The 26,175-nt window shown below is 29.5% G+C and overlaps 2 protein-coding genes across 5 annotated transcripts in view; both read left to right on the top strand.

Moving 5' to 3' along the window:
• Window positions 1-965: 965 nt before the first annotated feature.
• LOC126835271 (40S ribosomal protein S11) lies at window positions 966-4,560 on the top strand. Its single transcript, XM_050567746.1, has 4 exons — window positions 966-1,104; window positions 1,292-1,408; window positions 4,086-4,291; window positions 4,379-4,560. Exons 1-4 carry the CDS (start codon window positions 1,093-1,095, stop codon window positions 4,500-4,502), a joined length of 459 nt encoding a protein of 152 aa, XP_050423703.1. The 5' UTR covers window positions 966-1,092; the 3' UTR covers window positions 4,503-4,560.
• Window positions 4,561-8,956: 4,396 nt separating this feature from the next.
• Window positions 8,957-26,175, top strand: part of LOC126835250 (pleckstrin homology domain-containing family G member 4B-like) — a 145,793-nt gene continuing 128,574 nt past the window's right edge. Inside the window, exon 1 of one of the 4 annotated variants that reach the window (XM_050567708.1) lies at window positions 8,957-9,345. In XM_050567708.1, coding sequence (XP_050423665.1) covers window positions 9,268-9,345 — 78 coding nt within the window. In that variant the 5' untranslated portion in view covers window positions 8,957-9,267. Of the gene's footprint in view, window positions 9,346-9,955; window positions 10,030-24,756; window positions 24,878-26,175 lie in introns of those variants that run through there. The other 3 variants (XM_050567712.1, XM_050567711.1, XM_050567709.1) reach the window with 3 other exon arrangements.

Below are 26,175 nucleotides of genomic sequence, written 5' to 3'. Positions count from 1 at the left end.
ATGTATCATCAAATACATTCAGCAAATCAGCATGTTTTTCAAAGCTTAACTCAAAAAAATGTATAATAACATAAAGGTTATGATTTGGGTGAGTCAAGTATCCTCTAGTTTTTAAATTTACTAATTCTGCTGCCGGTTATGATACCTCTCCAACTTGTGTATTTAAATCATTTAAGCAGTCTCTACATTTAATATTTTTTTTATCCTTTATATACCTGTTAAAAAGTAATTTTTAGTCATGTAATATGTTTGAAAATTAAGTAATATTTTTTAAATAATTACCCTGTCAAAAATTATATTACATATTCAAACACTGTGGATTCTGATGTGTTTCAATTAGGGTCATATCCAAAGCTTTTTCCCATTTTTGTTTTTCTGTCTCCTCTTTAGGGACTCCATAAATTGTGTTTGCTACACTATGTGGAAGACGAACGCAACAAATCGTATTAAATGTTTATAAAAAAATAAAAATTTACATCAATAGCACATTCTTTTCAAAATGTAAAACAATTATATTTGTTAATAAGACTTAAAAAAATCGGGATTGAAGGAAGTAAACTTTCTTATCAAAATAAAGAACAAACGAAAAAAGTGGCATTTTCTCACTTTATTAATGAATATTCAATAATATACATATAAATTATAATACTTTATATAATATATAATATTATTAAGGTTAATACACAAATATAACAATCAATAATTAATATAATATATAATATCAAAATATAACAAATCGATAATTAATATAATATAATATATTAATATAATGTCAGAATATAATTTTAAAATAAATATGCATTTTGTAATATTATTACATTATCAATATTTGAAACTCGCGCGCTAATATGTTTAAATGATTTGGTAGCTGCAGAATTACAATACTAGAGAGCGCCACAGGTACCATACATGTTTGATTATTTTCTTCCATGGATAAACTAAGAGATATGTGTGTGTATGTTTGAGGTTATGTGTCGTCAAATCATCAACGAATGGTTTTTCTCTGTTTTCTCGGCTTTCGATGAATCGTGTTTCGTGATTTAGTGTGTAATTTTCTAATAGATTTTGAAATTATAATTTTTACGACTTATAATGGCTGATCAGGTAATACAATATTATTATTCAACGAAATATGCTTGTTAAAATCTCAGCTTAATTCAACTGGAATTTATATGTTTCTTTTTATCATGGATTTGCGTTAGACCACATGGAAAATACACCTCTTGTTAATTATATCAATTTTTATGTTTAACGCATTCATCAAATAACAAAATTATTTCATTTTATATAGACTGAAAAAGCTTTTCAAAAGCAACCCACTGTTTTCTTGAACCGTAAGGAATCCAAGAAGAAGAAGCCCTTGCGTCATTATCGTAACATCGGTCTTGGTTTCAAAACTCCAAGAGAGGTAAGTTGTATTTCTAAGTTTTTAATTAAAATAATAAAAATTTAATATTATTTAAGAACAATACATTTTAGTTGTCTATTAAGTTATGTAAAATGTTTTTTTAATATTCAGTATTTTCATTAAAGAACTTATTATATTTTTAACTTAAAGTATTGAAAATTAAAATCGAATTGTTATTATAAATATTAGTGTAACAATAAATAGTCAACAATTTTAATTTGTGAAGTTGATATAATTTGTAAATTGAATTCAAATCTAGAATGAGAATGTCAGTAAATAAATATATAATAGGAATGTAGTAAATAAATACATATTTTGTAGGATCTAATATTTTAATTTGTAAGGAGAAATTAATTTCAGATTCTATATTTTTATTGAACAACAATACAGTAGTGAAGGGAATGCAAAAATCCGAATTTAAAAAAAAACTTTTTAAGTCACTTAAAAATCGTATAAGTATTATGTTACCATAAAAATCTATGTACCTAAGTAAAATGTTTTGGTAAAAATTAAAATAAAAAACTTTAAATTGTTCTCAGATTTCAACAAATCCTATATCCAAAAGGAGTTGTATCTTTTTGGTGCTTTGTTTTGTTTTTACGTTTTCATCAAAAATATTTTACTCAGGTACATGGCTATACTGTAGAAATATTTAATACTTATACAATTTTTAAGTGAATTGATAAGCGTTTTTTTGTGAAAATCTTGATTTTCGGATTCCCATCACTATACAGTATTAAATCTGCCTTTTTTTTGTCTTCTAGCCTTATCTTAATTCCATTTAGAAATGGTGTCGGTCAGCCATATCTTCTTTTTTACAATTCTCTATGTACTCCACACGTGTGATGTTCATTGAAGTGAACATATTTTAACTTCAATTTAGTGCTGAGAATAGGTCGTATTGACCAATTTAAGATCATAAGATATAATCTTATATTATAAGATTTGTTTTATTTGACCTGAACTTTTATTTAAAACCTTTATTGTATTTTAAAGTAGAAAAAGGTGTTTATTATAAAAATAATTATGATGTTTGTTGGTTAATTTTAAAGTGAATTAATTCACTGTTATTTTCAATGTGATGATACTAACACGACGGTCTTATGACTAATAAACACTGATTTTAAATTGTGTTACTGATTTTTAAATAGTTTAAGTATAACATTGAAGTTTTCTCTATCAGCACAACAATCCATTTGAAACTTTATATATTGCATTGAATGTAAAGTTAATACATTCACGTCCGGTTTAATTCTCTGGATGAGCACCATACGCTGAGTGATATCCGATAAAATTTCATATTTGATTTGCAACGGTCTGCGATCTCGTGATAAAAAATTTAAACCAAACTCATGGAGTACGGTATTGTCAGTGACTGTTGTTAAAAAATAGGCATTCTCAATGGCTGAATAATTTATGAACGTTTATAATGTAAATACCTACTAATGATCATGGATTGGTAGGTGGCCTTTAACAACTGCTGCTGATCCGTGATCGGCAGTAAAAGTGAGCGTGTTTAAATAAAATAATCCAAAACGGCTTAAGATGATGATACTAACACGACGGTCTTATGATTAATAATCAATGATTTTAAATTGTGTTACTGATTTTTTAATAGTTAGAGTACAATATTGGGCACTTCTCCGTTATCACAAAACCCCTTTGGAAAATTTCTATTACAGTGAATTCAATTGTGCAATGACTCATCTAAAACTGTTAGTTAAAACAAAATAATTCGCAACTAATTAAAATGATGATACTAACACGACGGTCTTATGAACATTTCACAATGATTTTAAATTGTGTTACTGATTTTTTTTAAATTTATAAAATGAATGATATTTTACTGAATTTAATTTTAAATTAAGTTTTTATGTTTAAGCCTCTATAGTCTATAATCTATTATGTTAAAACAAAAAATATATATGAGTCTGTTTAAAATGATGATAATAACACGACGGTCTTATGACCATTAAGACAATGATTTCAATTGTGTTACTGATTTTTTTTAAATTTATAAAACATCAATTTTTAAAAATGAATGACATTTTACTGAATTTAGTTTTAAATTAAGTTTTTATGCTTAACCCTCTATAGTCTATTATGTTAAAACAAAAAAAATATATGAGTCTGTTTAAAATGATGATAATAACACGACGGTCTTATGACCATTAAGACAATGATTTCAATTGTGTTACTGATTTTAATATAATATAAATTAATTCTTAATAAAATATGTATTAGGTATAATTATGTTCTCATTCAATTTAAGAAAATATTTAAAAATTAATATTTCTATGGTAAATATTTAATATTTACAATTATGAGAATAGCGCAACGGTCTTATGAATTCATAGACAATGTTTTAAAATTGTGTAATTAAAATATAAAATACTATATGATTTATCAATGTAAGGTATGTTACCTTTAAAAATTCAAAAGTTGCTATAAAAAAAAACTTAAGTCGGGAGGAAGGTAAAAACAAAAAAGTTGTGAAAAATTGAGATCACATTGTATTAAAACTATAAAAAAAAAACATTTTAATTTCTTATTAAACCCTATAAGATATTGTGTGGCCCATGATAAAATAATCACCCTGTATATATATATTCCACAACACAAATTTGTGAATCTTCAGAGATATTATTAGTAATATATTGTGTTAAATTTATTTTAGGCCATTGATGGAACTTACATAGACAAGAAGTGTCCTTTCACTGGTAATGTTTCTATCAGAGGACGTATTTTAACAGGAATGGTACGTAAAATGAAGATGCAAAGGACCATTGTCATCAGAAGGGATTATTTGCACTACATCAGTAAATACAATCGTTTTGAGAAACGCCACAAGAACATGTCTGTTCACTTGTCTCCATGTTTCCGGTAATTAAAGATTAAATTGAGTAATTGGTTTAGACTATTACTTTAATATTAATAACTTTTTTTTTTACATATATATATATATAATAGTGATGTGGAAATTGGAGATATTGTCACAATTGGTGAATGCCGACCACTTAGCAAGACAGTAAGATTTAATGTATTGAAAGTGTCCAAGGGTGCAGGCGCTAAGAAAGGTTTTAAAAAATTCTAGATTTAAATGTAATATTTTTGACTATTATTAATTACAATAAAAATCTGGAAAACCCAAATGTATATTTGTTTTTATTTCTTAAAATTGTGAATAGGTAATTAAGGGGTCTATAATATGAATTGTGTCTATACCAAAACCTTAAATAAATCATATTTATTAATAGCTGTGGTGTCCTCTTAAATAATAAAAATAATAATTTCAATGTTCATGTAGCTACCATAACTTTAGATTCCATAACTACAGGTAATAAAAGTTATAATGTCATGATATTTATCGATTAAAGAATCAGTCAAAGACATTAGACATTTAAAACAATCATCATTATAATAAAATTTCTTAACTCTTATGAGCTCAATTGTAGCCGCTCAAATATTTGTCGTGTGTACCTGTAAGAAACATTTTGTTTGCTAGGATATTGGTAGAAATAAAAGTATTTTATAGTAGTACATTATTGGTATTAAAAAGTTAACAATTATATAAAATGTTTCATAAAATAGAATAAAAATAAATAAACAATAAATAAATTTCATGCCTGATAAATAAATATTTATTAGGTAATTTCTGTAAATAACATTAACAACGCAATGTAGAATTGACGAAAACGCAAAAATCGAAAAATGTTAAAAACTTAACAACTTGGTATAAGTACTGAAAATGATCATGATTATCATGTAACTTAACTGGCCTTGAAGGCCCAATGCCGCGTTTTCTTGATAAATCCGCTTTTGGGAAAGGTTGTCAACCTGTTGTTGTAGAAGGGGATGACGGCTTCTTTTAATGGGCATTTTTTGACTGAGTGTCCGAACCATTGCCAGTGAGCACTAACCCATTTTACCCACTGGGTCATTAGTCATTAAAAATTAATAACGTTTAAAATGGTGTCTTTAAAATAGTTGTTCATTAAAACCAACCAGTATGTTCTTTGATTTTTATTTCATAAAACTGTACAATTCAATACCTGAACCTTAACAAAGCTGTTAATTATAAATTTTTTCATAGGGGCATAATGTTAAATATTTTAGTTTATTAAAAGAAGTCTTTCTTCAGTTATATTTATTATCAGTCATAAGATATACTCAAAACTTTTTTTTTATAAACTTGAAATAAATAGCTTGAATAGTTTTTGTGGAGAACATTTAAATATAGTATTTCTCATAGCGTAGCCCCCTCCTTCCACTAAACGATCAAACCAGGATGTTTAGACCCCCTGAAATAGTGATTTAGTTGTGCCTATGAATAAGGGCCATTATCACCTTAATGTGTTAACTATTAGTTATTAAAATTTTTTGCGTCACATGTTGGAATAATACAGTGTACGATGCCTTATAATTTTTAAAAACCTTGGAACTTCGAAACAATATTATAACTTGATAAGCTTCCTGACAATATATATATTCAATATTTCAAGGTAAAAAGTTAAAATGAATTTAAGTAAAGAGGTACGTACCTATAGTAAATAGAAAGAATTTAAAAATGGCGGAGACTCAATTATATTATGTGCTTATTTTTTATTATAATATAATAGGTGTATTTCTAACAACGAAATTATTAGTCGAACAATGAAACAAAATACCAACAATGAAATGAAGACGCATTGGGCTGTATAGTTATGCTAGTTTACACAAATCGTGAAACTATATCAATATTAATATAGTAAATTAATTTCGGTTATCACATTTTTTAAATGCATTTTGATAATCGCGATGGCTAAATAATACCTATAATTAATTTTTGTTAAAAAGTAAAATTGCATAATCATGTAAAATATGCATTGCAAACAAAATTACATGGAAATATTTGTCTATGTTCTGGACTAGATCAAATTATTACGCAATTCGTCTACCAATTACTAATTAGTTATTTGTAAATATATAGTGCAAATACATAGACAAGCCAAATGAAAACTGTAAACGTTTAATCGAATACGTTTACACACTATATGTTGTTGACAAAAATAAAAACACAATATGAGTAAAAACGACGCACACGCGTTCTTAAATTTAGTCAATAGAAAACGAGTTCAGTATACTTTTTTTAACTAATTTTTTTTTTAAATCAACGTAGTTAGGTACCTATAGAATTTCCGTTTGACCCACATAGGTATTTTGTAAATATATATATATATATCTATATATATATCCATATAGGTTCTACAGCCAAATAAATTACGCATCTGCTGCAAATTAAATATAGGCAAGTGCTGAGCAGTATTAGATGTTGTCGGGGTAATAATTGTTTTCTGGGCGATTGTAAACTAACGAATTAATTATAGGTACCTAAATAGTAATTTGCGCACGGGGCTTTTATTAAATATTGCATAAAAATGGAGAGTATTAAGCTAGGCAGCATTCGACTTTTTACCGGAAAGTAGTTTAGTAGATGATCATTACCCTACCTGGTAAAATTATAGTAAATTATACTTACTTTACGCTAAAATTTACACTTCTTTAGGCAACCGGTATTTTTAAAAGCAAATTACATGCACCATTTCACCTATTACATAATCTGGTAGTATATTATATTAGCCAGTAGCTTCAGGTTGACTACAAATTAATAAACGGTTTCACTAGGTTTTTTTGGAAATTGTACTCATAGTTTTTTGTTTATACATATTAAAATAAAGTTTAGCACTATGATCTTAAGTGTGAATTTGTTTTTCCATGGTCCACGCCTTACAATTTACATATTTATTTTTAAGTTGTCGGGCGGTTTATTTTTGAAGTCTTCAATACATATTTTTTGAAATGATAACGCAATACACTTACGTATATTCTTCATAATGCAGCTACCAATATATTTTATAAATTTAAAGATTTCGTGGCGCTATTTATTATTTTGTTTATCAATTTCTACACGGTAAAACTATATAATATAGTTAGATCAACCATAAATATATAGTTAATGTAGGGACATAAATCACAACAGATATTCTAACTATACCTACCTTTAATTTTTTGTGTTCCTATTTTAACTTGTGTTTTTTTCATTTAGTATTTACCCCTATTCACAATTACCCATTTCTACTTTACAGGTACACAGTATTAAGTAGGTATAAGAATTAAACGATAGCACTGTTAAAAAATAGTTAATAAAAACACGGATACAAATAATTAAATGGACTATCTATACAAATTTTACGGTTTCATAAATAACTGTTTTTAAATTAATTTTAACGCAGTTTACCGCCTCTCATTACATAATGTTTGATCCGAATATTAAGGAGTAAAGTATAGGCAATTTTGTTTACAAAATTTTAATTTTATTATATAGCGTATACTTATTAATTCAGTAATAAGGATTCTTTAATAGCTGTTATTTTTTTTTTGTCAATCTATCACAGCAATTTCTGGAGAAAATTACAATTTTTTTCATAGAAATATTTTTGCGCGAATCAAAATCTAAGTGTCTTGGAATTGTTGTAAAATCATTTAATTTTTACAGTAAATAGAGAAAACGTTTATATCGAACCGTTTACTTTGAAGAATATCTCGTAATTAGTACATCAAGATTAAAGCAAAAATATTCACTATTTTTTTTTGTTATTTGATTAAAACAAAAATTTGGGTTCATAAAGTCATTAGATCCTAATATGATGTCACTTTTACATAGTATGTTTCTTTATACATACTATGTAAAGTATATTTTGGATGATGAACTAATATCAAGTAGTGGATAAAAAAATATGATTTTTTAAACTTAAAATGCCTCTCCTGAACATATTTTAAACCATGACGTTATATTACGTACACATCTGGCGGCTCTTTAGAACACTGAATTTATATATATAAAGCGATAAATTTTTTTGTGCAATCTAAAAATATTGAAATTCCTTTATGACGCGATAGGGTGGCTACTGGCTTATAGTAAGATTTACTAAAGGCAGAACGATTTAAAATCCATCGCTCTGCTCTTTCAAGTTCTTAATTTACACAGCGCTCCTCGCCGACAATATTACATTATTGCTATTATACTATTATTGTTTTTATTAAAAACGCGGATATTTGTAAAATATGGTAACACCATCTATTACTTCACGGTCTCTTCGATTCGGGATTTCGGAATGGATTACATGTATTACATTATGTGTTAACATGATATTCGCGTCTGTAGAATAGTTATTATGCGCATATTACGGTGTTTTTGAAAATCTCGCCAATAAGAGACACGCGATACTTGCGATGTAATTCATCGAGACACATTTCGGTTCAAGTGATACTGTTACCACGTTTTTTTCTCCCAACAAAAAAAATATATATATAATATATTATAGTGGTATCGCGGTTTCTTAAGACGGGCCATCTAAAAAAAAAAACAATCGGTTGCTCCGAACACTTACCACCGCCTTTCGAGAGCACGTGATCCGCTACGACTCGCTCCGGCAACAAGTAGCTATTATCATCAAATTATTGTTTGTATTTATACTTCTCGCACACTTCTGCTGTCGTTCGTCGTCGTGCACAGGTGTCCGTTTACGTTCCAGTTTTTTTAACAACTCCAAACGTTTCGCTCGTTCTGTCTAATCGTTTTTGACGTCGAAATGATATTAATAAATAATAATATATATATTAGTATAATAGACAAAGATTTGCTGAAACGTTCGACCGTGTAGATGATATTATAATAACAATAATTTTTTTAAATATTTTAACGGATTGCCGTTGTGTAGTATAATACTGTGTTGTTTCGGCGAAAATATATTTTCAATAGTGTGGTTTTCTGGTAATAAACGAGTGCCTCTCCCGTCGTATGGATTCCAGTCGGCGCGATGGCTTATGTCGTTTGGCGAGTTTTCCGCAAAAAATACATGAAAGTCCGAAACGGTCTAAGTCTGAACGGCCTGGCGGTGAGTACCCTATATTTACGTATTGTATTGTAATTCAATTTGTGCATACAATTGATGGCTTAACGCACAGCTTTTTTTGGTAAAATTAAGCTATGTATGGGTTATAAAACTGTGTTCAAATATCCAGGAAGACTCTAAGAGATTCATATTCATAGTATTACTGCAAGGGGACTTAAATGTCTATTAAATAAAACACCGTTTAAAAAATGTATAACGACATTTGTGCACTATGCCATCGATACACTAATCATAATTGTACGTCGTTTAAATTTTGTTACAACGCATCAGTTTGTACTTGTGGCGCGGAGTGTTCAAATCGGCTCCGGTTAAGTTTATTTTCTACATCAGAGATAGTGTTACCGACGTGTTTCGATTTAGTGTCGTCTGTGTCAGTGTGCATTATAACATTCGAGTTTATTAGCGGTGATATAAAATGTAACAAGATCGATTATGATTTAGGCGATGGCGGGACCCCTAATAAATAATAATAATTATAATTCATTTTATTGCTTATTGTACATATATTATGCGTCGAGTCGATTTCGTCCGCTGGTAGACAAGGTTTTTTTTATGCCCATGTGCAGTTATAATAGTTAAAGATAGGTAGACCGTCGTTCTGTTTGTTGGAATTGCGAAAAACAAGTAAAAAATTTAGAACCAGACCGAGAATCGTCAACCAGTTTGGTATGTGTTATTTGAATTTTCTTTTTGGTTTCATGAGTTCGTCGTTTAGTTTAAATATGTGGTGATAAATTATACGTGAACATTAATGCCGTGGCTAAAACAGAAAATGAAATGCACCGGCATCGAGTATATATAGCTATAGCAGTTTGAGGAATAAGGCGAGTGAAGTTTTACGTTACCTCCTGATTAGACAATACATACCTATTATTTACTTCAATGGTATACTAACGGCATTCAATGTCGCCGAATAGTGATTTTTTTTTTTTACTAATAACGTATTAACTTATATTTTATTTTGTTATATGTTTTCAAATAACGTTTACTGGAAAATTATGAAATTGGCCGACTATATATTTTTTAGATTTTTTAACGCCACTAATATCCGTTTGACTTACCAAGTCTTAATTGAATAGGCAATTAGTGTCCAAGACAAAGTTGCCTGCTGAAACCGCTAGCGACAAACAATGTGATCCGAGATAGTACAATGGCGCCATTTCAGTGATAGGACAAAACTGTACTTATTAGCTGCCTTGATTTTATATTGAGCCTTCTAGGGGAAACTAGTTATCAATTAAAATGTATAAATTGTTCACTTATACTAGTATTGTGCATACTATAATAATTATCCGCAAACAGAATTCAATAATCAATTCAATTAAATTAGTCGTGGTCTTAGTGGGGATACGAATGAGTGAGTGATAAGATTTTGAAAGCCATATTTTCCATAAATAAAACTATATTGGAAGTAAAAATATATAATCCACATTGTAGGTAATTTTTATAGAATTAACTAATAACTGTAGTATTGTTCTTCATAGTATTATCTGTCATCTGGATGTAAAATACATATTTTGTAGATGGGCGTAAACAATAATACCTCGATAGTGATAAAATTCAATTACTTAGTGTTAGTTAATATTTTTGGTACTCATTTAGTGATTTTTTTATTAAACTTAACACATCTATGCTAGCTTATATCTTGGCTATGAACTGTCCATACTCTCAAATGACGCCATTGCTTTTTAAACCGAATTGCAACATATTTTTACGTCCCCGTTTATCACAAACGTGATAACAAAGACAAATACTACTGTCAAATGTATTATGTAATGCGTTATATTTTTAAAGTAACGTATACTTATAATGAATAAATTGTCCCTATTAATTAATAATTATATATCCAATTAAACTATGTGCATTTACGAGAGCTAGTTCATTCGAAACGCTGTGATAAGTATTAATATTGTAAGCCCGTTGTCTGTAGCATGAAATTAAATCGATAGCTGTCGCCGTTTTTATTTCGCCAAGGTTTAAACAAAATAGTTTAGTGCATAAAATACTGTAAAACACAGAATTATAGTTTAATACTTATAACATATTTGACCCGATTGCAGTAGTGTTATGTATTTACTGTTAGTTTTAAAACGTCCAATTCGAAATTGTAAATTTTTTAAAAAATTTTAGTTAGAAATTAAAAACGCCTAGCAAAATTGTTTGGTTGGGTCGAGTTTGTGTCACGAATCAACACCATATCACCAGACGATCATCATCCGGATATGTTTTTTTTTTAAGTATTTCTGTTTGTATAGCACTGAATTTTTTTTAAAACAGGTATGACGTTTTGTAACAGTGTCAGAGACAATAATCAATAATACCTATTTTTTCTGTGCAGGGAGTAAACAAAATGGAAAAAAATTAGAAAAAAGTTTTGTACTAAAGACCGAGGAAGTTCTAACAGCTGATGTAAATGACATAATATTATCATAACGACAACGAACGATTATATTTGATTATTATTACAGTAAAGTAGAACGGGCGCGTCACGGTTGTATTTGCTTCTTATTTACATTCGTTTGGTGGAAAACAATACTTTAACGCGTTTTTTCGACGATTCCGTGTGTTATTTACCGTCGTGTGTACGCAAACCATTGCCATCCGTCTATCTTTAGCTGTTATGCAATTGAATGTAGGTACCTATAGGTATTATTATTATTGCGATGCGTTCATCGTTGATGAATAGTTGCACCATTTTGTCTGTTGAGAAACACAATGAGTACGTAGGACTGGAGGTCTTTTAAATAATTCAGGATGGGTGACTAACAAGTGCACCTACGTATGATTTCGTTGATATTATATATGTATAGACTATAGCATACATAATCTATATGTATGTATGTATGTGTGTGTGTGTGTGTGTTTTTAGGTAGAGAAAACGGCGGAAAAATTGCACATAAATAGAGAGTGAATACAATATATCCACTTAGTTTATAAAGAAAACTAATATACGAAATTACTTAAGGATCGGCTGTCGGTATATTAAATACTATTTTGTGTAGTCCGTTAAGAGAACTCTCTCTATATTATTATTTTAATTATTTTGATAAAGAATTTAATTTAATAACTGAAATTGCTAAATATAATGGATATAAATTAGAATACACTGAACTATGTGGAACGGGTATTCAGATTGAAAAATGTCCCCACATGGGAGGAAGCCATTTTGTTTAGGAATTTCATAGAAAGTAAAAATGATACGTCATTTTTCCACAATACATATTAAAATGTTAGGTTAGGTGATGACAAGGTTAGGATGGTAGCATGTTGATAACTCTGTCATATATTCGATAAATCATAGAAAAAACAATAAATATCACGGGCAAAACAATAACTGTACACAAAATGGCAGCCTCCTGAGGACAGGGACTGGGAACCAGGGGACATTTTCATAAGCAGCCGACTATATATAGGCAATATGCGTTCCATATATTGAGTTCAGTGATATAATACCGATATTTTGATTTACCCTTGGTGAGGATACGAAAAATAGCATTGCTGCGCTCATGATAACATTTTTTCCAACCTACAAATTTGATTTGTTTTAATTTAATATAAATATACACAAATGCAAATAAGTAGGTATTTAATAATACACAATTAATTAAGTGACGAAATTGTAACATTTAATTATCCATTTTTGAATAATTAGCTCTCTTGAATTTCAAGCCAAATGCGATTGGTTGAAACGATACTACAACAAGAATTCTCCATTAATTACTATTTTTAATTTTTAAAGTATAAATACAAATTTTACACACTTATGAGTGTATACTAATAGCACTGTACTTTATCAGCTCAGTTGAGCGATAAAGTCGATCAGTCTTAACATACTATTAATAATATATAATAGTCTATTATTGTGAGCGACAAGTCCTAATAAAGAAAAGAAGATTGTTTTTACTTTTTATAGAACCAGAATGTACAAGAAAAGAGGATAGAATTATAATTAAAAAAAAGAAAGAATTTAAGATGAGAAAATACATAAATATATACTGGGTGATTATTTTATCATGGGCCACACAATATCTTATAGAGTTTAATAAGAAATTAAAATGTTTTTTTTTATAGTTTTTATACAATGTCATCTCAATTTTTCACAACTTTTTTGTTTTTACCTTCCTCACGACTTAGTTTTTTTTTATAGCAACTTTTGAATTTTGAAAGGTAACGTATATATTTTATTAACTTTATAAATTAAGAATAATGTACTACAAATGTTGACTGGTCGATAACCATTTTCGGATAACTATTTTTGAAGTTATTGAAGTTTATGTTTAGGGCAAGAGGAAAGGTGGAGTGTAGTATTATTTATTTATTATCTGCGCGCATTTCCCAACCGCACTTTCCCTCCCACCCTAATTTTTAAACTATTATAACTTTAAAAATAGTTGTCCAAAACTATCTAGTCATAATGTTTAGTACATTATTCTCAATTAAAAAAGTTAATGAAATATATGCGTTACTATTTAAGTTTCAAAAGTTTCTATCAAAAAGAGTTGGGAGGGGTAAAAAAAAAAAATGTAAAAAATTGAGATCACATTGTATAAAAAACAACATGAAAAAAAACTAAATTTCTTATTAAAACCTATAAGATATTGAGTGGCTCATGATAAAAGAATCACCCTGTATATGCATAGAAAAATGATTGTAAAAGATACACCCTAACAGTATGTACGAGTATTACACAAATAGTTACGCAACTAAAGGGACTAGGAAGCTAATAATGGAATATGAAATGCTCGAAGGGAGCGAATTTGGGAAATGCTCAAATGTCGTTTAAGGGGGGGGGGGGGTAGGGTATTAACATTTTTTTTTTGTTAACTGAATGCATAATATCTCAAGAATATTGTGTCAAAATTTCAAGTCGATCGGAACAAAATTGACGACGTTATGAGTTGTCGGAATTTTATAGCTGCCCGGCCCGAGCGCACTATCGTTAACTTTAAAGCGTTTTTCCCACAACTCACGTTTTCAAAGTCGGTGACCACCATAACTTCAAAACTACTACACCGATCCTTTTGAAATTTTGAACATTATTTCAGTACATAACTAACGAGGTAACGCTGGAGAGATTTTTTCAAATTTGTTAATATTTTTTATTTTACAATAACAAATTAGCCGATTTTTTTCGCAAAAATCGCGTTTTTCCCTTAAAGTGTTCCCAGAAAGTGAAAAATTGAAATTTCAAAAAACCCTCCCAGCGTTACCTGGAGAAAGCAATTATCTAACGAAAGAACTTGATTTTTTTAATTTCGGATGATCCAGCATCGAGTTATGAGGGGCACCGCAATTCTACTTTTTTCCGAGACGCTTCCGAATAATTGCCGCCATTGCCGTATTTTTTAATATTTCTACATGAAAATATTACACAATATTCTTCGAATGTTATACTTTAATGTACCATTAGTTTTAATAAACAGATTTTAATTGTGTCGTCAAAAAAAATTCACAAAAATTCACCGTTTTTTGCACGAATTAACCATACCCCCCCCCCTTAACAATATGAAAACTGTGTCAAGGTCCACGGGACAAACAAAAACACTGACGACAATGTTAAAAAAAGTATATTGTTTACAGGATCGTCAAATATCGATGGTGATGATCGTTCGTTGGCTGTCTAAAATCCACATAAGAATGTTAGGTATGTGTCAGGGAACGCGTTGTCGGAAACGCTATCACTACCCCTAAAATAAAGACATAATCATTTCTTATAGCATCTACATAATATGTACTGTATTATATTCATTTGGTTGTTGCAAATTATGTCGGTGTTTCAATAACGGACACGGTCCGACAACAAAAAAAATATCTTGTTATTGCATGTCTATACGTATAATTTATTTTAGACGCCCCGGGATAAGTTTATTTATGCTCATTGATTATAACAATGGTGTAGTAACAAGAAATCTCGAAATTGAATGCGATTCTGTAGTACAGTACCTCCTGGAAAAAGTCGAGTACGGTTATCAACAAGTTATAATGATACTGCCCTACAGACGTTTCTAGTTTGGGTTTAGAGTGAATTGTCAGTATCTTCGATTAATAAAACCTTTGTACTTAAATATTTAAAAGAAAATAATTAAAAACGTTGTTACATCTTTAAAAATGTTGTGGTGTTCGAAGTATATATAACTTACTATTAATTCATATTTTATGCACAAATCGAGAAAGCTATTAAAATTACTTGTAAAATATTTTTATCTCTATCTGCAGGGCACTTTATTACATTCTTTCTGAGTTCCATATTATGTTCGTCTTTCTTCAAAATAATTATCCAGTATAAATAATACAGACATGTCTTGTGTATACTGTACAGTGTATGCTACCCCGGCGTCCAACAAAATATCATTAAATTTCCTGTTTTACATATTGAAAAACATTATCGATTTACAATCTACATTGTAATGGCTTATAATAACCTGACAATTATAAAAATAAGTATATTTTAATTTATTTGCTATTATCGTCTTTCGTTTTTATAACATTTTTTTATTATATCATAATATAATTATAAATCACGTAGAAGCGATACAATCATTAATACGTTTGTAAATTATAGTCTTAGTATTTTGTTTTTTAAAAACTTAGATATTTGAAAATAACTGTATAACACTCTATAACGAGATTTTAGAACACAAACCAAAATAAGTCCATTATTTTAGTTTTCTTTATCATTGAACTAAATGTAGCCTCAGATCTGTTCATTAATTTAATATTTCGTATTAAGTGGTTATTATTAATTTACTATATGTTCTCTAAATATTAAATTTGTTTTAAAAATATGTAGTCATGAGAATTATTGTATAATATGCTTTTATTTTAATATTAACTTCAAAACTTTTTTTTCGTAGATTTAATGATTTAGTATTTGCCAGTAGCTATTTAATCTAGATTTTAATGATCTATACTTGTAAAAAAATAAGTGATAGTTTGTACGATATGTAATAATAGTATTATCAATTTCAATTTATTTTGCAATGGCAATAACTTATTGATAACATTGACTATGAACAATTAAAAAACTGGTTGAGTCATTGTGTGTTGTAGCCTTATTATTATTTGTAGTTTTATTTGTTTGTAAATATAAACTAAACTTTTTATGAATGGGCTAAAATTGTATGTAAAGAATGCCATTTTGTAAATATCTCAACATGGTAATGCGTTATAACTTGAACGATAAGCTATTCAATGTTTGTTTTGTTTTATTTATTAAGAGGGCGTCGCACCGGTGATTTTCAGTGTTAAAAACATGTTTACGCCAAATGAAAACAACTCGCTTAATTTTGGTTTTAGAGTAAAGGCACCCATTATAAAATTAAAAGAAAACAATATTCCGGAGGGCAAGACGGTGCGTTTTAAAAAAAGAATTAATTTTTTAAAAAGTTACAGTCATTTAAAAATGTTAAAATAGTCGTTATTTCTAAACTATGTATTGAGCGTTATACTTGGAATAATGAAAAAAACTCTACAGTAGTATTTATACTAAAAAATTAATTTTTATTTTTACTATTGCGTATGACCTATTATTGACCGGAAGTAGGGTCTAAGGCCTAGTTCCGCCGACAATGGGAGGATAGTAGTCTCTCTCTCTGTTATTTTTTTTTAACATACTTTTTGGTCTTTCATTCCTGCGTATAATAATAAAGTTGTGTTAAGTTCAATTAAATAATTTTGAATACTTGTTATTGTTAAATTGCTATAAATGAACGATGCCATTTGTTTCCATCGCCTAAAAAAATGATAGTTTGTATACGTACGAGCAGGGATGCATTATCCGATATAACAGTTTAATTTGTATTTCTTTAAGAGTTAGCTGGCTCTTGGCAGGCCCTTGGCATACATTATACGCCTACATCCATTGTCATAATAAGTATATGTGATAAGTTCTTGACAATAAAAAGCACTAAGATAGCTTTAATTGTATATTCTGTGTTCGTTATTTTAGCATAACATCTTAAAACACGTGATTTTTTTTGTGTAATCTATCGGTTGACAGTCGTGTGAAGAGTCTTAACAACAAACATGGTTTTACATTGTAGGTGACTGATTATGCCAGTAATTTGAGTATAATATGTTGTATACACACCCGCATACCCACACACGCTCACACACATTTATTTATATATAATAGTGTTGATTCAAATTTTGTGTATAACGCGTTATTCAATGACTTAATATTTTCTTTGAATTAATATAAATCATATATAAGGCATACCGTATTAAATAACGTATTATGTTTTTTCATTACAAATTGAGGTCATTCAGTGTTTGTTTTACTACAAATTACATATTTCAATGGATGCTGATAGATACATTTGCATAGCAGTATAACACAAATGCTATTATTACAACGTAATAATATCTATGTAAACTTAAATCAATATATTTGACGTCACCCAAGTTCAAAAACTATTATGTAATATGATGTAACATGATGTTAGTTGATAATTTGGTATTTTGGTATTATAAATCGGATTATTAGTTGCAGAACTATTTTTGTTAGTTATAATAAATTGTTACACCAAATTGAAGGGGCAAAATGATAGAGATTTAACAATAAAAAACATATACCATATAATTTTACAGGTTTTCAATGTTAGATTCATAAAAATAACGATGTCATTGACTAAAAAAAATATTTTGTAAATCAATTTTTGGAGACAAATATTTAAAAAAAAAAAGGCATTTTCTCATTAGTACACATACCTCAGAATAAAATAAATCAGATTTCCAATGTAAACAAAACGTGGCGGTCTTGTTGTTGTTTGTTTTACCAACGGCTTACGACAATACTCCCATTTCACGGCCCTTAAGTTAATCCAAAAAATATCTGTTTCGATAAACTACTAGCGCTCCTATCCGTGATTTAGGATAACAACGAATCATAATGCGTTATTATTTTAAATCGTAGCTATAATCACCATTTATGTAATGCTGAAAATGTTCTGGCCATACGTTTTTTAGTAGTTTTATAATATCTGACCTTAATCGATTTACTGGCAACATTTATCAATATTTAACATTTCTCATAAATCAATTTCCGTGGTTCGCCAGTAAGAAAGTGCCTACCTAACAAATTCATTTGACTATTTTTATATATATCGTTATATCTTAATATGCCCTTATGTGTATCAATATAAATTTGGAGTACCTAATATATAATCACTAATAACCGCTAGATTGTGCCACACGCACATTTGTCCTCGGTAACGTCCACAGCCGGATGCACTCACGCGCAGATTTTCTTATTGACCCCTAGCCAAAAGACATGTCCATGTCAATAATGTCAAGATATAATACCACAGATTCAATAAAACGATATAATGCGCTCCGTAGAAAAACAATTGATTTTCAAATAACTATTTTTAATTGGTTGAAATTTAAGGGAATTGCATGCGTTCTGTTTTTAAGGATATAACATTTAATTTATAACATTTTTTCTATGAGTAAAAGTAATTTTGCCTTATTTTGGACCAAAAACCTAGACAAGTCTCGAATACTTAACACGGTCCAATTTCTATTCTGTAAAGAGAGATTAGAGTTTATTGACTATTTCACTATGTTAAGTAGGAACCCAATTTTCATTTAAAAATGTCAGTTCCTTGTAATCAAATAAATTAAATTTACTATTTTTTAAATATTAAAACCTAATTTTTTACATAAAAAAATTAAAAACTCGGTTCCTACATAACTTAGTAAAGTTGCCAAATAACTCGTATATTTTTACAGAGTTGAAATCGGATCATCCTAAGTAGTCGAAATGGTGTCTGGCTTTTTGGTCTAAATGTCAAAAAAATAGACCGCATGCAATCCAAGGGGGGATTATATAATTTGGTCCCCTTAATTCAGTAGGACCAAATTGTAGTGCCGAAAATATTATACACGCTATTTACAATAATAACGCAAACTGATAAGAATTACTTATAACATGTAGTTGATTAACAAAGGTTTTTTATTTTTTATTTAAAAATTTATGTTTATTTATTACAATCTATACAATATCACAATACATAGTACAATAAGTAAATTTGAGTGTAGAATAATTAAATACACGAGAGAGGAAACCACTCATTAGTAGCACCTCTGAATTTAACGAAGGTTGATGGAAATAGATACAGATGTTTGATAAAATTTCTTTGACCACACTGTAGAATAGAATGATTATTTTTTTCATTTTTTGTCCACGCTGACTTGAGATTCTTAAAGTTTGTTTACGTTTTTCAATTTTTTTAAAGAGTACTATCTGGTTTTATGTTTTAATCTGTGATAATACTATACTTATATACAAACGAGAAAATGTCCGCTTCGGTTTTGTGTAGTAACATCCCCGTGTTAATTTTTATCAGGTTTCGAGGCCTGCTATTATTTAGTTTACATAGAGTCGTTAATTTGTTATAAGTTGATGCGAAAAAGTTAATCCAGAATTATTGTGAATATAAACCGGTTCTTAATGAGCATTAACTTAATTCGTATTAAGTTAATGCACATTAAAAGAGGGTTAATATGAACTTTAATCCTGGACGTGCTTGACATTGACATACGACTTACATATAATTAACATATAAACGTGGTAGGTATGTGAAATTATAGAATGTTGAATTACTTGATGATTTTGGTTTACCGAAATAGGTACCAAATAGGTATCATATCGCAAAGCATTGTTTGTTTATAGGAAAGTCTACGACCGATCATATTTTTACATTAAGATAGCTAATGGAAAAATGTTATGAGTACAGTAAATGATATCATGTTCGGGGACTTTAAGCAAGCGTACGATAGTATTGACCGAGAATAACTGCGGACTGCACTAAGGGATTTCAGGATACCTTGAAAACTTGTGAAACTAGTTGAAATGTGTAACCAACAGACCTTCTGCAAAGTACGCTTCATGGGAGAGACATCCGAAGCTTTTGAATGTAAAACAGATTTGAGACAAGGAGACGCATTATCGCCAGTACTTTTTAACTTGGCACTTGAAAATGTGATAAGAGACATTCAGGAAGAGCGAGAGATGAAAATAATCAGGGCAAACACACTTTTGGCAGAAGAATGTCTCATAAGGAAGGTTATGTAGGGGAACCCGCTTGGAAAGAGACCTCTGGGGAGACCGCGCCAGAGATGTTTTGATACGGTGAAGAGAGACTTGTCTGAAATAAACAACACCTTCAGCATCGACATGGCAACGGATAGGGATCAGTGGAGAAGGATTGTGGAAGCGGCAAAGGACCTTAATGGTCCGTATTAATAGGCCAGAAGAAGAAGAAGATTATAATAAATTCAGTTATCTAAACTAATATCCAAAATTTCATATAAACATTCATAATTGAAAAAATATTATTAAAAACATATTTGATATTATTTGACATGTATTTTGGTTCATACAACTATTTGACTTATAAAATAGTTAAGATATTACCTATACCATATACTGACAAAACAAATTTAAACTAAACGCGCAATTGTTATTATCGGATACCATGGTAAAAAAAAAATATATTTCTAGAAACCACAAGTTTTTATTACTTATATCTAGCACGTCTATAAAATATATAATTGGTTTTATAGATTTCCTCAAGAGATGAAAACATGTGGTCGAGTTGAATACGTCCCAAGTCGTAACCATTATAGTATTTTTATTAAATGCTTATCGATTTTTTTTTTTGTATATAAAATATTACTTGGGGCACAATATAATGTGGTTATTAAGTACTCGAGGGTGAAACGCAGAGTGAAGTTTTTCAGATTATTATGTTTATTATAAGGTTTCGATAGGCTTACCGAATTTTATAAAAAAAAAAAAATCCATTGGTCACTGTTGTATCTACTTAGTATGCAATATGTAGTACGTATTGCGAATCTAGCTCAATTTCCCTGTGAATGACAGTGTAGAAATGCCGCCTCAGTTGTTAGCTGCATCCATCTGCATTTACAACGTAAAATCACATTAATCACGTACATTCGTTAGTACTATGTAGTTATGTTCAATAAAAATCACGTTCCCAATTCTATCAGTCGGCAAAACGTTCATTTTTATTAAGGTAGTTGACCTATTTTATTAGACTTCCTAGATAGCGAGTCAGGTACACATTGGTAGTCCACATTTTCGGTTTAAATGCTTTGATGAAATGGATGTTTCAATGTGGATATTTAAATTATCGGCGGTTATTATTTTTTATTTTTATTTTAATTGTCTTAACTGAATACAGTAAATTTCAAATAATTATGTGTTTTTTATGTATCTAATGAGTAAAATAGTTTTCGAGAGTCAATCGTTTGTCTATCTGCGTGTTATGAAGCATAAACTCGCGTATTATAAATAATTATTTGTAATGAAATAATAAACAGCAATAAATAACGATGCTATATAATATATATTAGGTGTATTATCCCGTATGTTGAGCATTCAAAATGGGTTTCTATTTTACTTTTATAAGCTTAGTTAGGTAATCAATATTCTCATCTTCGCAACAGCTGTATGTTTTATATGTATCTTAAGCTTCGGGACATTTGATATTTTCCGAGCACATCACTTTACATTTGCATTAATGATCACGGTTATAAAGTTATCTATACATTCCATTATTCTGTTTTAAAGGCAGCGTGTTGTAAAAACAAATTGCTGTGATTTATTAACTACAATGTGTTTCTAAGTGTACTGCATAGATCGCCGTATGGACATGTGTTCTTTCTGATAATTATTCATTCGTATAGATATTAGTGTATTACAGTGCTTATGACGATATATTATACATCCGTGAATATATAATAAGAAGTAATGTTGAACATGCTAAGACAAATTTAATGACGCACAGAATGGCTGTGCTTTTTAAAAACTCCATTACATATTAATCGATTAAAACATTTCTACCACGATGTAAGTTTTCTTTGGAAAAATAATTTGATTATACAAATACCGATTTTTAATTCATCCAATTGAAAAATCTAAGAATATTTTTTAACACAAATACAAAAATACAAAAAGCTTATAAAGAGTTGGAATTTCTAAATTTGTTATTTTATATTACTGTTATATTAACTTAATTTTAGAACTGTCTAAGAAAATTAAAATTATTGAGTTCTTAAGTTAAAGATCTGCACCTGTATTGTCACACTTATACAAATTTGTGTACAGAAAAAAATAAATTACTTATTATTTATATTCAAAAATAATTTATTGCTACTCAGTAGGTACTAATTAATTGTAGGGTTCGGTTACAGCTAATTCTTGGAATTGAGGTATTGAGTACTAAGAATCCTTAACACCTCTCTTTTTTTGGCGCATAATAGCTCCAGTGAATGTTTTAATTATCATCAAATTAGTAACACATATTTACATGTCAGTGCAGTGTCTTGTTTTTACTTTAACTTGTTACATAATATTCTAATAGTAGTTACAATTAAACCATACAAGTTGTTATTTAAAAGATAATTAAATATTATACCAAAACCTAAATTTCTTTGATTAAATTAGATTTAATCTACCTATTAATATCTCGTAGACTAAAATAATGTGTTTAGTTACATGGTTTTTTAATTTGCAATTTTACTGGTACATGGTATTCAATCATTTTCTTCAGTTTGTATGTGTTTGTAGTTTGTACAAATAAAAATATATATACTTAACATTTATACATATCAGTTACAAATAGATTTGTGGAATACTCTGCATAATATGATTTTTAACCAGTCTGTTGACTTCTTTGAATATTTACATTTATGTTTAAAACGACACTTATTAAAAAAGTTGTCATGACTTGATATGACGAAAATCAGATATTTAATTTTGAATAATAAATTTAAATTGCAAGCAATAACATTTATTCACTGTATAAAACTATAAAAGAACTTCTTGTGTTGTTTGATAACTTGTTGTTGTAATAATAGAAATAAACTATCTTAAAAGTGTAACGGGCTATTAAACCTTCTAAACCTTACACTTCGTATTGGCAATTCATTTTAATGGCAAATCATGGTCACGCAGATCGGTTTTTATTGAATTTTGAGTAACTATAGAGTTAATAAACGTATTAATATAACTGAAGTATAAATTAAAATAGATTTATAATATTAATAATAATAACGTTAGCGAATTTTTCTAATTGTATTTAGTTATGAAGTTATAGTTATTTAAAAAGTAGACTTTCGACTATGATGTAATGGAAAATCATTTCAACTTAACAAAAATCCGCCAACAGAAAATAACCAGAAGGGAAATTCACTTGGGTTCTTATGGGCCACCGAAAAAGACCGACTGCCATATTGTTTTTTCGGCTGGTAGCCAGACTATAATGTATGGATTATAAATAACTCCAAAAAAAAGCGTGACAACTGTACGTAAACCGCGAAAATAAAATGTCGGACACTTATCAGTTTCGCCTAGGTTTCCCTTTTGGTTATTCTGTGATATTATATTCTATGAATATGATAATGAATGTTTTTGCACGAAATCCATCATGAAGCTACGTTTACGTTAGTAAACAAATTTAAAACGTTACTGGAGCCTTTCTAGTATACCTAATAACAGTGTAGTACCAATAAAGAGTTGTTATTTATGTACTAAGTATATATTTTAGTTTTAGCAAAACTTAAAATATTTTTAAAACAAGTAAAAATTCGAATAAACATCTAATTTAAAATTTAAATAACAATTAAAAACTAAAATTGTTCGAAAAATGTCAATAAATAGGTCCTTAAGTTTTAGATCGTATTAGCAGTTCTTAACCACACATTTGGACGTATGCCCAAGTGCCCTATGACGACATTTTCTTTGACAACCCTAATGTTGTCACCTTGTAGAAAGAAGTGTGTTGCCCGCGCATACTGGGCATGCTCGCGTTTGCGGCCGTCCAAGTGACCCGTGTGAATTTTCTATTATATTAACGGCTTATTACTGTGGCTTTTCCGTGAGCATTTCTCGGAGTTCGACTATGACCTGCGGCCGCGGTTAATGACAGACAGAGAGAGAGAAAACCATAAACGATAATATTTTATTATATTGCCAGCGCTCCGTGTACGTGCATCCACCCGTGTTTATATGGACGGGTGTGGTGACTACAAACGCAAGCCTAGTACTATGACCATTGAGAGTATATATTATTTTATCTATCTATCGATGGTGAGGCGTCGTATGTCCTTGAATCTCATCAGCAAATGCCGTTCACGAGAGTGCCGTGTGTGTAAGCACTGAAATAAGGATAATATTATTGTTGTGCGTTATCGCGCGAGCGGTGATTAGACCCGAAGAGCCAGCCGGCCTAGGTACCCGCCCGTGTTTGCTCCGAGTCGGCCGTATAGTCGCTGCACGCAACACGAATGCCCACGGAGACGCAATGTTTGCATAACGCGGGTGCCGGGCGCCGCCGACACCGGCATTCGTCCGGGCGACTCGTGCCGGCCAAGTCGTGCGCGGTGTGAGTCGCGAGTTTCCGCATTTTCCGCCATCCCAGTTTCGTATTGGTACCGGTGTATTGTTATTGAAATTATGATCAAACATGTGCTGCAACGTTCCAAAGTAAGTACCGTGTAATTTTTGTATTTTCGAAATCGATTGCCGATACCAATTATTTCACTATACTGGATTAGAATACACGGAAAAAGTGGTGTGTAAAACATGTTTTAAAAAACGCATTAAAATCACTTTAGACAAATCCTTAATGATTTTTATGAATTTTTATATTTACCCTTAATAAAAATATTATTGTCAACATTCCAAGTAGAAAGCGAAAAATACTGGTCCCTCGCCCCACGTTTCTTTTATTAAGTGAACGCCACATTTGGTAAAAAATCGAGCGTTAAAAGTCTTTGGTTTAAACCAACGTTTTTGGAGTATGGTCATCACGCCATATTCAAAATATAATAGTAACTATAATTGCCTACATTTAACTCCTTACAAATTAGAGTTTAGCGTTTTAATTAAATAAATAATTAAAAATAAATCCGATGTAAGTTTTCATATTTACTTCAATACTTTAAATGGGTTGGGTACAGTTCGTTTTTAAAAAACTCAGATTTCTTAGCTATGTGATGCATTAATTGGAGTTCCATCACTGGATAGTTTCTTCAAACAAGTGATACACTGCTTATTGTATGTATATATTAACCACACCATATGCCTATTGTACGAATATTGTATTGTACGGATTGTATATTTTTTTCTAATAAAATAAAAAAAATCTGATGCATTAAAAAATTTTTTTTTTTTATAAAGCCAAGTTTCTGTTAACACAGTTTAATTTTCATTATAGTCTTTTTCTTTTTTTTTCCATTATTTTAATCTGTTTTTAAATTATTATGTACTTAGATGTATGAAATATAATTGTAATATTATATCGCACACCTAGATCAAAACTGTAGTAACTCTAAAAACACCTTTATTCAGGAACTCCAAAAAACTTGTTTTCAATTTAATTACTTTAACTGTTTATTTTCTTAAAACAGTTTTGTACAACCAACGCACGTGCACTCCGCTTGATGTCTGGGCAGAAACTAAAGTTGCAACGGTCTTTTGTAGTTAAGATTATGGGATTAGTCATTCAACAAAAGATACCTACAGCGCCATCTTTTGGAGAGCAATCAGTATAAATTTAAATTTGTTTTGTTGGTTCATGCAACTTCGTTTGTAGAATCCGAATATACAAATAATTAAAATTACCCACTTTTTAAGTTGATACAAGTATACAATTTTGATATAGGTGTGCGATATGTGACTTATTTTTATATTGTGATTTGAAAAATGACTTGACAAATAAGGAAGGAACATATTAGTGTTAAGTTACAATTTAAAAATGTTCATTGTAACGTTTAGATTTA

The sequence above is a fragment of the Adelges cooleyi genome, unplaced genomic scaffold (assembly GCF_023614345.1).
Source record: "Adelges cooleyi isolate 19-005CV unplaced genomic scaffold, UGA_ACOO_1.1 ACOO_flye_CR_arks_rails_tigmint_CR_PRNA_23, whole genome shotgun sequence".
NCBI classification, from domain to species: domain Eukaryota; kingdom Metazoa; phylum Arthropoda; class Insecta; order Hemiptera; family Adelgidae; genus Adelges; species Adelges cooleyi.
The sequence above is the reverse complement of the archived record's forward strand: the minus strand, read 5'-3'. Positions and strand labels throughout refer to the sequence as shown.

Excerpts from the sequence above, each read along its gene's own strand:
- LOC126835271 (XM_050567746.1), top strand. Across the intron at positions 1,409-4,085 it reads GTTTCAAAACTCCAAGAGAG|GCCATTGATGGAACTTACAT; the intron begins GTAAGTTGTATT and ends AATTTATTTTAG. Across the intron at positions 4,292-4,378 it reads CACTTGTCTCCATGTTTCCG|TGATGTGGAAATTGGAGATA; the intron begins GTAATTAAAGAT and ends TATATATAATAG.